Raw genomic sequence first — 13,700 nt, forward strand, 5'->3', positions numbered from 1 at the left:
CCTGGCGGGCCACCAGGCTTTACTTCTCCCCCGCCAGGCTGATTGTCTTTTGTTTATTTTTTATAAATCAGTAACAGAAGATGTTGGTTTACCGTTTCAGAGCAATCTGGATTTGATTTTCTTCAGTTTTATCACTAAAGCATGGTTGGCTGTATTAGCGTTTTCAGCAACATGCTTTAAAGGTTTTCTGGGTTAAACCAGGTTTAAAAACTGTGATTCTGTTTGGCGTTTTGTGCTGTGGTTTGATTCCCGACCTGTTCCTGACTTCCTTGAGCAGCGCTCGCTCTTTGTCGTAACTGAACTCTCCAGAGAACGCCCTGGTGATGTCGGCCAGGTCGGCGTGCGTCGCCACCAGGACGACAGTCAGCGGCTGCTGGATCCGACCGCCGAAAACTGGACAGAAAATCAAAACATCAGTAACGTCACAGACAAACGTCAGGTCTAACATCAGGTTTACCTGTAGAGGACATCAGCAACTAGGCAGTGAAAGTGCTTTACATCATAAAAACACCAGGCAGTCAAAAATGATGAAACAAGCAATAAATGTTACATTTTAACAAGCAAATACAGATCCAATGTGTTGATCAATGTTCGTTATTATTAATCAACAATAAAGAGGCGGGTTTTTAGCTTTGATTTAAAGGAAATCAGTGTTTTAGTAATTTTGTAGTTTTTGGAAGTTTGTTTTCAGGTGATGAAAGGCTGAATTTATAACCATCTTTATCTGGGCTGATCTGGTACCAATCAGCCCAGACTGTGGGCCTGACCGGTGCCATCTAGATGTAAAAACTGGAGCTGCATGCTGACTCTTCATCAGGGGTGCCTAAAGTGTGGTTCGGGAGTCATCCGTGGCCCTTGGAACAATTCTGTGTGGCCCCTGACTGCAGTTCAGGAATGGTCAAAATGTTGTCTTTTTTTTTTTAGAATGAGAATTTGAATGACAAATTGATGAAAAAGCAGATTATTTCACATATAACATGAGAAATATGTGTTTTTGTATGCGAGATGGGGAAACTAGTACTTTTCCAACAATATTTAAGAATTATTTACTTAAAACAAACTCTACCTTCTTGCTGAAAATTACTTGTAAGACAATTTCGTCTTATTTCAGACGTACTAAAACCTAGACCAAAAACACTTGATAAGAGTTTGTGGTTTTGCAGTGTATGTATGTAAGCTTCTGGCTGTTACATATTTAATGCTGTAGAATTGTTTCAACCCTTCTTCTGACTGATACCTTTGCACATTATGAACCTCTCTAGAAGCTTTTGCTTAATGCAAAGGAAACAAATGAGGAAATGTGAAAAAGTTTATGTTGAGTTTATTAGATTCACTATAACTACTACGGCGTTTAGACTTATGAAAACTGGTTTTATGTTTTTCCAGATGAATGTTGCAGGGCAGATATTTAATCTAAGATAGAAAACATTTGGGAATTATAAGTTATGGTTATTGGATTTTAAATGAGGCTGTTGGGAGGCAGCGGACATAAATATTTTGATCATTTCGAGCGGTGTGTGAGTGAATGCAGCACTCTTTACCGATGTTGTCCTGCGGCGGGGTGAGGGCCTTCAGCAGGTTCAGCCAGTAGGTGATGTGGCCCAGCTGCGTCTCGTACGGCTCCTCCAGGCTGAACAGCACCAGGTGGATCGCCGTCACGTCGTTGGCCGCAAAGTAGTCGTAGGAGCAGTGGTAGACGGGGTTTCCTGAGAACTCCCAAATGCTGAAGTCACCAACACCTTCAGAGGAAAGGAGGAGGTTACGTTACATTTTAATATGTTAAAGAATATCTGTCTATGGAAGTACATTCATGCCATGAAAGAAAAAAATCCAATAGTAATTATGAGTTTTAAAAGTCAGAATTATGCAAAAAGGTCACATTGTTTCTATAAGGAGGCTTGCTCCAGTATCTTATAATCATGACTTTGAATATCACAATTATGACTCTTTATGTAAAAATTATGATTGGATCTCAATATTAGAACTTAGAAAATCACAATTATGAGATTCAATCTCAAGATTTTAACTTAGAAAGTTGAGACTGAAAGTCAAAATTATGACTTTAAAATCTTGTAATTATGGCTTCCTCCTGGGTTTTTCTTCTTTCATGGCAGAAACGGGCTTCCATACTACACAGAGATCTGTACAGTGGAGGTGAATTTCCAGGGTGTTCTTCGCGAGCCTCTCACCGTGGATGTTGGCGTGCTGGATGTCGATGGCCTTGGTGGCCAGCTCGTCCGCTGCCGACAGCGCGCTGTGGACGGGGGAGAAAACCTCCAGCACGCCTTTGGTCAGGCTGGGCTCGAACATCATGCTGCGACTGCGCACGCTCACATTCTCACAGCCGGGGTAAAGGTTGGAGATGCTCACAGAGACTGCAGAGGAAGAGACACAAACCTGAATCTGCAGAATGTTTACCAACCAGGCCGGCGGGCTGAGACTCTGGTCAGAGGATTTCTCTGCAGTTTGTTCCACAAACTACATCTAATATTATCAGGAATAAATATTACAAACCCACAAGATGTAGCTCAAACAGGTGTTGTGATGATGCAGTTTTTGTTTTCTTTAAACTTTTGGTTTTAATCTAAAACGTCATACTTTTACCACATGGGGGCGCTGTGTTACCGCAAATAAATCCCCTTGTTACAGCCTTGACATTTGAATTTCCATCACATGCTGCAGAGCCGCACCTACCCGCTGTTTTTCTGGAGCCTGTTGGAAACATTTTATTCTATTCGTTTAGGTGAATCCAGTCTGTCTTTATTAAAACTGGATTAATTTTACTGAAGGCTAAACACTCAGATGTTGAGATAAAGTTAACTATTTAAACCATAAAAGTTACTTGCAGAGTCAGATTCACTTCATCATCTCATCATAAAATGATTCTGTCTTCTGCAGACAGAATCATTCATTTCCCTCATATCCTGGTCAGTTGTGTAAGGCCAATATTTTTCTTCATCATCTGAATTAATGTTTGTCATTTTTTTAATAGTATAGACTGTTTTGTTTTTTCCCCCAATAATGCTCTCTCTTTCATTTGAGAGAGAAAATGAGAAAAAAGTAAAATAAATAATAAAAAAATCCATAACAGATGTTATATTTGTTTTCTGCTTGAAATAGGATGTGTCGCTACCTGCGGGTTTGGAGTTGACGGGGGAGTTGGGGTGTCGCGCTGAGTTGGCCATGCGCGTCGTCCTGCGCCTCCGGAAGAAGCTGCGCAGGATGCCGCATTTCAGCGACTCCAGCAGCGTGCTCTTCCCGGACCCGGAGTGTCCGAACAGCTTCAGTTTGATCCTGGGCTGGATGGTCTGAGTGGGGCGCAGCTGCTGGATGTAGCTCAGTTTGTGGTTGTCCTGGAAACGAGGAGGAGGAAAAAATTAATGCTTGTGCTTAACATCTATGGAATGTAGCAGGGTATTAATGCCATGCTAAAAAAATAAAATAAAATAGACACGAGGACAAAAGCATATAATTATGAGAATAAAGTTGTAAAATTACTAGAATAAAGTAATAGAATAATGAGAATAAAGTTATATATTTAAGCCTTATTTAAATTTTATTTTCTAACTGACCTTAAGCAATACTTTGTCAGAAAAGCTGAAATGTGTGTGAGCTGTAAGCTAGAACTATCATAATAAACAGAAATAAAATGGATTTAAACACTGAACATCAAGCTGTGCATGTAAAACTCAACCTAAAATCTGTTTTTCGACTGATCAGAAACCAAAACCAACGCTGCGCACCATGGCTGCATGTAATGCTGCCAGTGGTCGACAGTGAGGTCGTCCTGCAGGCATCCAGCAGATGAGTCAGGATCATCATGGCCTCCAACTCTGAGGGGGACGTGAAACACTCCACGCTCCCACCCGGCTACGCTGCTGCATCCACCAAACCAACATCTTCATTCCACTGATTGTGGTTCACAGAGTGCAGCAGCTGTGCTCCGTTTAGCTAAAGCAACATGTTTTCTTTTCCATATCCTGGCCTTGAGAAGAAGTCAGTCTTTATCAAATCTGTGTGTTAGAGTCTTATTTTAGCTCAGCATATGCAGAGGATGACTGTTTTCACAGTTGCTGCTTTCACGTTTTCACGCTCTGCTCTGAATCTCAGCAGGTTCTCAGCAGGATCGCACTTTTAAACGAACCTTTAAACCTTTTTTAAACAAATTTAAAAAGTTTAAGGTCAATAAAAATCACTTCACTTCATGTAGAGTGGATATTCCTCAACAGATCTCCACTGCATAAACGATGTGACGGCTTTAACAATCAGTATTCTTCATCAACACATCATTGTATAAGATGAATTTATGTTTTGAATCAACCAGACCACTCAAAGCGTAATTTTGTTAAATGTTGACGTCACGAATGGCTGTAATAAACAGGAAGTAGAGTTTGCTAGCTAGCATAGACACCATCTTAGAAAAATGGAATCAGAGGTTTAGACTTTTAACATGTTTCAGGGTTTCGTGCCTCTGGTAAGGCTCAAACCCGCCATGGATAGGAGGGTCACTATTTGACATTATTTGCTCTTTTGTGCTTTAACTCTTTTCTGGAAAAGTCAAAAACAACCTCAAGTGTAAAAGCATTTGTCTTGCAATTCTGAGGAACTTATCTCAAATTTTGCCGTTTCCATCAATCTTCTCTTATAAGATACTTAAAGAAGGGCATAAAAATAAACATTGATGGATTTAATGAGAGGTTTGTGAATTTGTGCATAAACACAAACCGTTTTGACCGTCTTTCTGCGCGTTAGGAGCCATAAACCTGCATGAGACTTCTCCAGCTCTGTGAAAACCTCCATCCTTCCTTTGGCAGATTGTTTCTATCTTCGTCTCGACACCTTCACACCAAAATAGTCGAGTGCCGAGACTGTGAAACCCGACTCTGCATCATTATCCTACGTTTAGGCTCGTATTGAAACTACTTACAGACATTCAAAGCAATATTTAAATTGTTTTACCTCTTTAAAAAAAAAGATTTTTACCTTTTTAAGCTTTCCTAATAAATCCACGATGTGTTCATGATGATCAGCAGAAGCCAAATCCTCGGCTGTTTTTCCATCCTGGAGAGAATAAAGACGACATGGAGAAATCAGATCATCAGTTAGATGATTTATTGGCTTCATGTTACTCATAAAAAGAAAAGTTCATTTTACATTTAAAACATAGTTGCATTTTTATTAATTTAACCAACATGGAGCCGTCTGCCATCAATTCCTAGGTGCAAATATGGAGGCCTAGCTATTAATATTGTGCAATCTGCAGGCATAAAAGATTTTTTTTTTTTTTGCTATGGGAGACCAAAACTAACTGCAGCCCAGGGCCCTTATTTTTCTAGATCCAGCCCTACTGGGGCTGAATCTAGAATCTGGACCACATTTGGTGATAATTACTTATTCAAAACCTAAAATACTAGAAAATGTACCAGGAACTTATGCATTTCAGAGTTTCTATATTTAGACTTAGTGTTGGTATAAGTACTAAAAAAACTGAACTGTAATGGATTTGGCATCAGGATTGTGTCAGAATGACATTTGATTCTGAAAAACAAAACGAAAACAAAGGCGAGATTCAAGAACATCAACACAGTGTCATCTAGTCTCGTTATCGGAAACCCAACATTGTCTTTCAGTTTCCACGTATTTAAATAGGGGAACTCTCATTCTTTCTCCTTTACATGTTTTTCATTGTTTTACAACCAAACCTCACATCATGTTTTAGGAGCCGAGCCATCCGCCGTCGCCCGGCTGCGTTTGCTGCTCCACACGAGGAAATGCATCTGCTGCTTCATTCCTTTATTTTTCTTGTGTAAATGGAGAACAGCACTACTGAGCTGCAAGTTAAAACGAAGTGAAACCAAACACTGGCCGCTTTAACGTGTCAGAGACGGCTGCAGATGGAAGGTGTCACAACTACTACGACTGATGCTTGGCAACCAGCGGCTCGTTAATCACACAAACCGGAGGGAGAATCAGTTCCACATGTTATTACATAACTGTTGCTATGGAGAGTTTAAAAGGACGATGAACAATTATACAAGCAGCCTGACAAGGATTCAGTCATAAAAAAGTGTCTGAATTTAAGACATCTATTGGTTTGACAGAGAAAATCCCAGAAATAAACGGAGATCCTTCAGCTCTTCGCTCCTCTGCAGCATCACGACACAAAACAGCCGGCTGGACAATGAATTAAACATCCTGGATTAAACATGCATTTCACATCAGCTGTCATACAATTTTAACTATACGAGGAAGAGCTTCGAGTGGAGACCGTCTCTTCTCAGAGCAGTCTCAGGAATTTTATAGAAAAAAATCTCAGACATTCTCTACAAAGAAACTCAGAAATTTCAGAGAAAAATCTAAAAAAATTTAGATTAATCTCAGAAATTTTCAAGAGAAAACTAGAAAATTTCTGAGCTCCAAAAGTTAAAGATTAGTGAGGAAAAACTCCAACATTTTGAGATTAATCTCAGAAATTTTCTAGAAAAACCTTGGAAATTTCTGAGCTTTGGTCAATAAATGCTGAATTTTCTTGTGTTTGTTAGTTTGAATATTGAGGTTGGATTTTTCCGGAACCAGATCTGGTGTTTACCGACTCCATCTCAGTCAGAAAACTACAAATTTCCCTTCAAACAATTAAACTGTTATGTAAATAGGGAGACATTTCGCTACATAAACAAGGCCGTGTTGCTTATAAACTGCAGTTATTTGCCGACTTACGTTTGTGACGGCGTCGATGTTTGCTCCGGCCAGACAAAGATGGCGGACGACCTCCAGGCTCCCGTTTCCAGCAGCCAGGTGGAGAGGAGTCCGTCCATGCTGGATGTCAAAATAAAACTCAGTTTTTAGAGCATGTTTGCTAGATTTTATTAGTAATTATTAGTTAAATTTGTTATTATTAGTTATAGTAGCAGTTTTAGTTTTTCATAGGTGCAGAATTTAAAAAAGTTGAAGTATTTTGATTATGTGCATGTTGATCAGGTAATTCATACTCAACAGAAGACACGATTTTCAAAAATATATTCAGCTATTTTTAAACAACCAACTGGCATTTTCTCCAAACTTTTGTCGACTAGCATAAGCGCCATAATCTGCTGACATAAACGGCTTCATTTCATATCAGATTAAAAGGCTAAGAAATAGATTCATAAGCATGAATGTCTTATTTTAAGTGTAATAAAACATTTGCACTGGAAATTAGACAAAAAATAGTTGGTAAGATTTTGTGGTTTTGCAGTGTATCTGCCATTTATAGAAAAATTAACCGCCACCCCAAAATGAAGCCTGACTTTATCTCCAGTTGGCTTCCATCTTTCTAACTGTGAACAGACGGGATCATTTCCACTCCCTCCTGCTCATTGATCCGCTCACGTTGTTTCCAGCTGAAGATGAACGCAGAGCGTGTGACGCTGTCTGCGAAACGCTGCTTTAGATAAGCCTGAAATAAGGGAAAGTAAAGCACAAATCCCTCCATGTCTAGCAGATATGCATCAGCAGCCTGTCAGAAACGTTCCCCACTGAAAGTGAAACACGTTAAAATGGAGAGAGTCAAAGTGGGAAGTGAAATCAGCAACGTGTGGGAAGGCCGGGTCGAATCGGATTTAAATCGCAGAGAAAAACTGTTTTTCATTCCAACAGGGTGGATGAAAAATAAAGTTTTAACGACACAAAGGTGAAAACAAAATGTAATACGCTTGACGTCACATTCTTACTTTCAATTCAGTGAAGATGCATCTAATTATTAAGGTGATTATTTTAGTTATTGAGTTAAAAAGTTAGCACATTCTGCAGCCTTTTTATATGTTAGAAATACATTAAAAACAAGTAAATTAATTTTTTAAACAAAGAAAATATGGAGATATTAGTTTTCCATGTTAATTTTTGCTTTTCATTTTGTCATTTGAAGGTTTGTGTTTATTATTATAATAAGTTTCATATAATTACACAAATTTCTCAGTATGTTAAGATGTTCACTGTGTGAAAAATAAGAAATCATACTTAACCCTTAGGAGTCTGGGGTCTAAATGGCCGCCCCGGCGCGCAGTCTTCCTCTTCTCAGTGCGTCAGAGCTCGCTCTGCAGCCATGTAGCGACATGTAGCTAACAAAACTACTAGTTTGTGTGTTCGGCTAACACACGAACTCTAACTAACACACTTGTAGTCTAAAAAAACTCATCCGAAACACTCCTAGTAAAATCCAAAGCGTCACTGCGCTCCAGTCTCTTCCCGCCTCCAAAACTCTCCACAGCGTCTCACACCACGTGTCTCTGTTCTACCTAGCAACAGACCGTCAACACCTTTTCAACACCTTTTCATTGGTTTTTTAGAAATATGGCACATTTAGACCCCACAAAATAAGGCGGAAATGATCGATCATATTTCTGGCTTTATTTTGAAGTAAATAACCACAAAACCAATATAAAACCACCACTTTTATAAAGTTTGAAGTCCGTGCTGCATGCCGTCCGTCCAGCATGCCGAGTTGAAATGAACACTCGGCATGCTGTCAGTGTTGTTACGAGGCCTTATAAATGCGTCACGTGTTTGCCCGTTCCAGAGCGGGCATCGACTCCTAAAAAGAAGATTAACATTTTATGGCCTAAATCTCCCACCGTAAAACATATTTATAAGAAAAGTTTTCATGTTATTTTAAATGATAAATATATGTTTCTGTACAATTTTGGTTTAGTTATTGCTCCTAATATATTGTTCTTTCAACAAATCACCTTTTTTGAGTCTACTCCAGTTAACGATTAACTAAATTAGTTGGTGATTATATTAATGATCGATTAATCGCAATTAATCCAATTAATCATTTCAGCTCTACTACAGATGGTGAAAGTGGGAAGTTTTAAAAAGCGAACAGCGAACATACATGATCTCTGAATAGTTTGATTGGCCAGTATGAACATCAGAGTGACTCCAGGAAAAACAGATAGATGCAAAATGGATGGATGGACTTTAGATGGATAGAACGAACTGATGAACAGTAACATCTGGAAACAGATTGATATTTCCTGTTCTGCGTTTTTCCTCGCTGTCCCTTTAAAACTTCCCAGCATGCATCATTGCAGTAGTAGAAGCTTTCCTGATGATCAGAGCTCACCTTGTTGGGCAGGTCCAGGCTCGCCTTGGCGCTGCACATCGCCGTGACGACCGCCAGATTTCCGTCCTTGCAGGCGATGTGGAGCGGTGTGTTGCCATGGCGATCCTGCTGGTCCAGGTGGCAGCTGTGCCTGAGGAGGCAGCGGACGACATCAACCTGGCAGCGGCGAACCGCCAGGTGGAGCGCCGTGTGGCCGTCCTGCCAACAGAACCGGGTCAGAAACAGAACCGGGTCAAAACCGGGCCAGACATTTAAATAACAAAAATATAGATAAATATAAAGAAACAAAAACTAATAAATCTTAACCTGCAACATTGCAACAGAGTTTAACTGAATTCAAAGTCCAAATAAGTAGAAGCTGTAAAACATGCTTGTCAAACAAGATGGACGCCCTGGTGTGATGACATCACCAGTGCCTTGATTCCTAGTGGAAACAGGAAGCAGGAAGTTGAAGCAGGAAGTGTGTCACCTTGTCCGTGGCCTCCAGGTCCGCCTTGTGCTCCACCAAGCACTCCACGATGTCCACGAAGCCCCGGGCGGACGCCGTCAGCAGCGGAGTCTCCCCCTCACGGTTCTTGGCGTCAACATGGCAGCCGGCCTGGCAGAGCGCTCTGGCTACAGCGGAGTAGCCGTGCCACGCGGCGCAGTGCAGCGGCGTCTCTTGCTCCTGCAGACCATAAAATAAACAAACAGCATGAAGCTCCGGTTTCCTCATGACCTTTTCTGTTCATCATGTTTGACCCAGAGGTCGACCCTCACCCGGTCCGTCAGGTCTGGATTGGCCCGGATGCTGCACAGGTAGCTCACCACATCCACGTTGCCGTAGCGAGCCGCCACATGAAGAGCCGTTTCTCCAGACTGCAGGAGAAAAACAGCAAATATTCACATGATTTAGAGAATTACAAGCTTAAAGATGAAACCTGTTCACCTCTGGAACATGCTTACTGCTGAAAATCCAACATGGATCCAAGGTGTTTACATACAGCAGCTAGCAAGAGACGATAGCGTACAATACAGAACGTACGACAAAGCAGCAAGAATGAGAGCGAGGTCAGACTTTAGCGGTTGTAAGATTCCTCTTTATTTGTTGGTCAAGACCATAAACCATTTCTCCTGCTAGCGCTAGGCTAGCATGTCTGCTTTGGTTATATTTACCCAGAATGCCCTGCGTTGTAGTCCACTTCCTGGTTTTGGATCTGATAGTGTGCTTTTGTAACATTCTTACAAAAGCACACCATATTTTGTTGCAGCATTTTTAATAACTTTTCTGAGACAAATTTAAGCATTTTTTTCATCCTATATATTGTTAAATCCTTGTGGGAATAATTAGATACTCATTATATCCACAGAATCTCATATGGGCCAATTTTTATTTACTTAAAGCAAAAATGTTTGCTGAATTTTACCCGTCAAATTTAGGAGTTTTTTTTTAGAAATGCTTTTAAAGGCCTCGTCTGCCGGTAACAGGGGAGATCCTGTGTGAAGACACACCCTGGATGATGAGTTTGCTCGTTTGTGGAAGACAAGGCCACTTAGAGTAAAATCTAATGGATGCAAAATACTTTGTAAAGTCTGGAGTCATCCCTCGTTTCTTTATATTTAGCAGTCAGACTTTCATGTCATCTTTAAAGTGGACTTGATCAATAGTTTTCCAGACTTTCTGACGACTTTCAAAGTTGACTTTGAACGTTTTCCACCGATTTCAGAAATGAAAAGATTCCTAGACATTAGAGATGAATCCTTGTCTTAAGATTTTCACAGTTAATTCTAATTAATTCATTAAATCTATATATATAAAAAAACTGGCTTGAATAAGGTGATTCCCAAAATTAGGGAAGTCTTATTTTAAGCTTTCTGGCATTTAGCAAATTGAAATAATTTGGTGAATCTAACTGACCTAAAAACAAGAAAGTTTAGTGTGATTTAACTTCAGACAGTGAGAAAAAAATTTTGTGTACGAAATTATCTGTAAATAATGTTTTCCCAAACTTTCAAGAACTTCATACAGAAATTAAGCACTTCCCAAACCTTGAAAGCACTGAGATGAAACTCAAGCATTTTAAAGGAAACTGCTTCTGGGATTCAGTGAGTCAGACTGAGCTCTGCACAATCAAACCCACACCAGCAGCATCAAAAACAAACACACACACTCACTCTCACACACACGGTCCATCTTTCTCCATCTCCATAGCAACAACAAATAAGCCGATAAAATGCCAGAGTAACCGCTTTTCCCTCGGCGTGAGTGTGTTTGTGTTGGTTTCAAAGCGGTCGGCCGGGTGGGAGGCGGAGAGCAGCTGAGCAGTAGTAGCGAAGCCGTGTGTGTCTTTAACGTGTGTGTGTGTGACTCGCCTTATCCTGGACGTCCAGAGGGCATTTCTTCTCGTGGAGGAACCTCAGGGTGTCGACGTGTCCATGTCGGGCTGCGTAATACACGGCGTTGGCTCCGCTCTGACAGGACAACATCACACGTTTTATCCCAAAAATGTTTAAAAAACAAACACACCTCGTGTTTTCACCCGGGACTATTTCAGGGACATGCTAACATCCTGCACTCAGAGTCGCATTAGTCCAGCTGCTGCCATGGCAACGGTTAACAAGGGAGCTGGCAGCAAATGTCGTGTCATTGTGTGTTTAATTAGCATATCCATTAACGTGACGGCTCAGAAACGATCCTCGCTAAACATGAAGACGCTGTTCCTGGAAGTAAAACATGCTGGGTTTCCTCCAACAGGTTACAATCGGTTTATTGGTGACAAAAAACATGTTCATTACGTTTCTTTGTACAAAATCTTGGTTTCTGCCTAATTTAAGCTCCTTTCAGATTAGCGGTTCCTGTCTCTTTAAATCCAAATGAGCTGCTGGAACTTAGCTTTGGTTGCTAGGTAACGGGCTGGGCTTGGGTTGCTAGGTAACGGGTTGTCACTAGATGAGGGACAGTGCCTGCTGATTTGTGATGTTGCATTCTGGAGGTTTTTGAAATGGCTCCTTTTCCAGACACCAAAAAACACGTTAACTTTCTTATGGACAAGAAAGTTAAGAACTCCACACCTCAAAATATATAATGAAAATTAGAGTAAAAAATAAAAATCTCAAATAAACCCCTTTGTTCTTTCAGAATTTGACTGATATATTCTATATTAGGTTGAAACTATTAATCTGATTATTCATGATTAATTCATTTAGTAACGATTTATTTTAAACGGGAGAAAACAGACTCAAAAAGTTAACATGCTGAAAGACACTCAGAAGTAACTAAGTCAAAACTGTACAAAAAATATATACATTTCGCATTTAAGAAATTCTCCATATATTCATCAGTTAATCCTCAAAATAATCGATAGAATAGATAAATAAGTTTTAGTTGCAGCCTTAATTGGACATATGACACAAATATGCAATAATTAATTTTGTAAATAAATCTTACAAACATAAACAAGTTTAATTTAATGCATTTGCAGCTAAGAGTCTCTCCTCACCGCAGCTGTAATGAATCTAATTGAGTCTAATAAACTCCTCAGCAGGATCAGAATCACGCTGGCGACAACAAACAGGTCTCACCTTGTCGTTAGCCTGGATTTCTGCACCTTTTCTCATCAACACCTCGATGATCTGAATGTTGCCGCAGCCGGCTGCAATCAGCAGTGGAGGAGTCCCATGCTGCGAAAAAAAAAAAAAAAAAAAAAAAAACATAATCATGCTTTTAGTGGAAATAATGAGGTTATAAAGAGGAACCAGCTATGAAAAAGAGAAACTTCTGACAAAGATTTCTTTCACCTTTTCCTCCCCTTCTAAGGCTAAAGGGAGAAGAAAGGAAGAAGACAAAAAGAGGGAAGGAAACGATGAAGGAGAGAAGGAAGACAAAATGAAGGAAAAAATAAAGGAAGGACTGGAAGAAGGAAAAAAGGGAAGCAATAGAGAAAGGAAGGAAAGCAAGAGGACAGAAATCAAAAAAGGAAGGAAGAAGAGAGAAGAAAGGATGGCAGAAAGAAGGAAGACCAAAGGAAGGGAGGAAGGAAGGAAGTAGGAAACAAAGACGGAAAGACAACATTCCTTTTGTAAATATGCAAAACATCAAAAACTAAGAAATTAAGATTAATCTCAAAAATTAAAAAAAAAAAACAAAACAAGGAAATTTCTGAGATTTTTTGGCAGAAATAATTTTTTTCCCCATTTACAATGCCCCAATATGTTGTTGTAGAAAAGTCAACTGTAGTTTTGTATCATCTAATAATAAAATGATAATAAATATCTTCACATGAATAACCTGCTGGAACATGAACCTGTGCTGTGTTTGGACTCTTTGTGGCTTCGACGCTGAAGTGACGTCTGCAGCTCAGCAGGACGGTTGGATTATTGACCCCAATAAAATCCTACCTGAGAACAACTTCGGCATTTCCCTTTGATCAATAACCAAATGCCTGATTGGCCCATTTAACTCTGATCTCCTTCAGACACATTCCTGTCCAGCTCACACATTTCCTTTTACGACCTGCAGATTACAGCTAAGTAAACTTTTGATTAGCTAAGCGACTTACAAATTCTGCGTCAGAGTTTCTGCACATCCATCTGTAAAATCCCTAACTTTTCACTGAAC

General features: G+C 40.0%; 1 protein-coding gene across 1 annotated transcript in view; it reads right to left on the minus strand.

Annotated features, from left to right (window-relative positions):
* Nucleotides 1-13,700, minus strand: part of dapk1 (death-associated protein kinase 1) — a 36,031-nt gene that overhangs the window by 3,087 nt on the left and 19,244 nt on the right. Inside the window, exons 12-22 of the mRNA XM_015020244.1 lie at nucleotides 12,665-12,763; nucleotides 11,456-11,554; nucleotides 9,863-9,961; nucleotides 9,573-9,770; nucleotides 9,104-9,301; nucleotides 6,718-6,816; nucleotides 4,984-5,061; nucleotides 3,134-3,353; nucleotides 2,190-2,375; nucleotides 1,542-1,739; nucleotides 255-393 (exon numbers count right to left, since the gene is read on the minus strand). Of these exons, the coding sequence (XP_014875730.1) occupies nucleotides 255-393; nucleotides 1,542-1,739; nucleotides 2,190-2,375; nucleotides 3,134-3,353; nucleotides 4,984-5,061; nucleotides 6,718-6,816; nucleotides 9,104-9,301; nucleotides 9,573-9,770; nucleotides 9,863-9,961; nucleotides 11,456-11,554; nucleotides 12,665-12,763 (1,613 nt within the window). The remainder of the gene's footprint in view (nucleotides 1-254; nucleotides 394-1,541; nucleotides 1,740-2,189; nucleotides 2,376-3,133; nucleotides 3,354-4,983; nucleotides 5,062-6,717; nucleotides 6,817-9,103; nucleotides 9,302-9,572; nucleotides 9,771-9,862; nucleotides 9,962-11,455; nucleotides 11,555-12,664; nucleotides 12,764-13,700) is intronic.

This window comes from Poecilia latipinna, unplaced genomic scaffold (genome assembly GCF_001443285.1).
Source record: "Poecilia latipinna isolate Pla-1442-1.1 unplaced genomic scaffold, P_latipinna-1.0 Scaffold2555, whole genome shotgun sequence".
NCBI classification, from domain to species: Eukaryota; Metazoa; Chordata; class Actinopteri; order Cyprinodontiformes; family Poeciliidae; genus Poecilia; species Poecilia latipinna.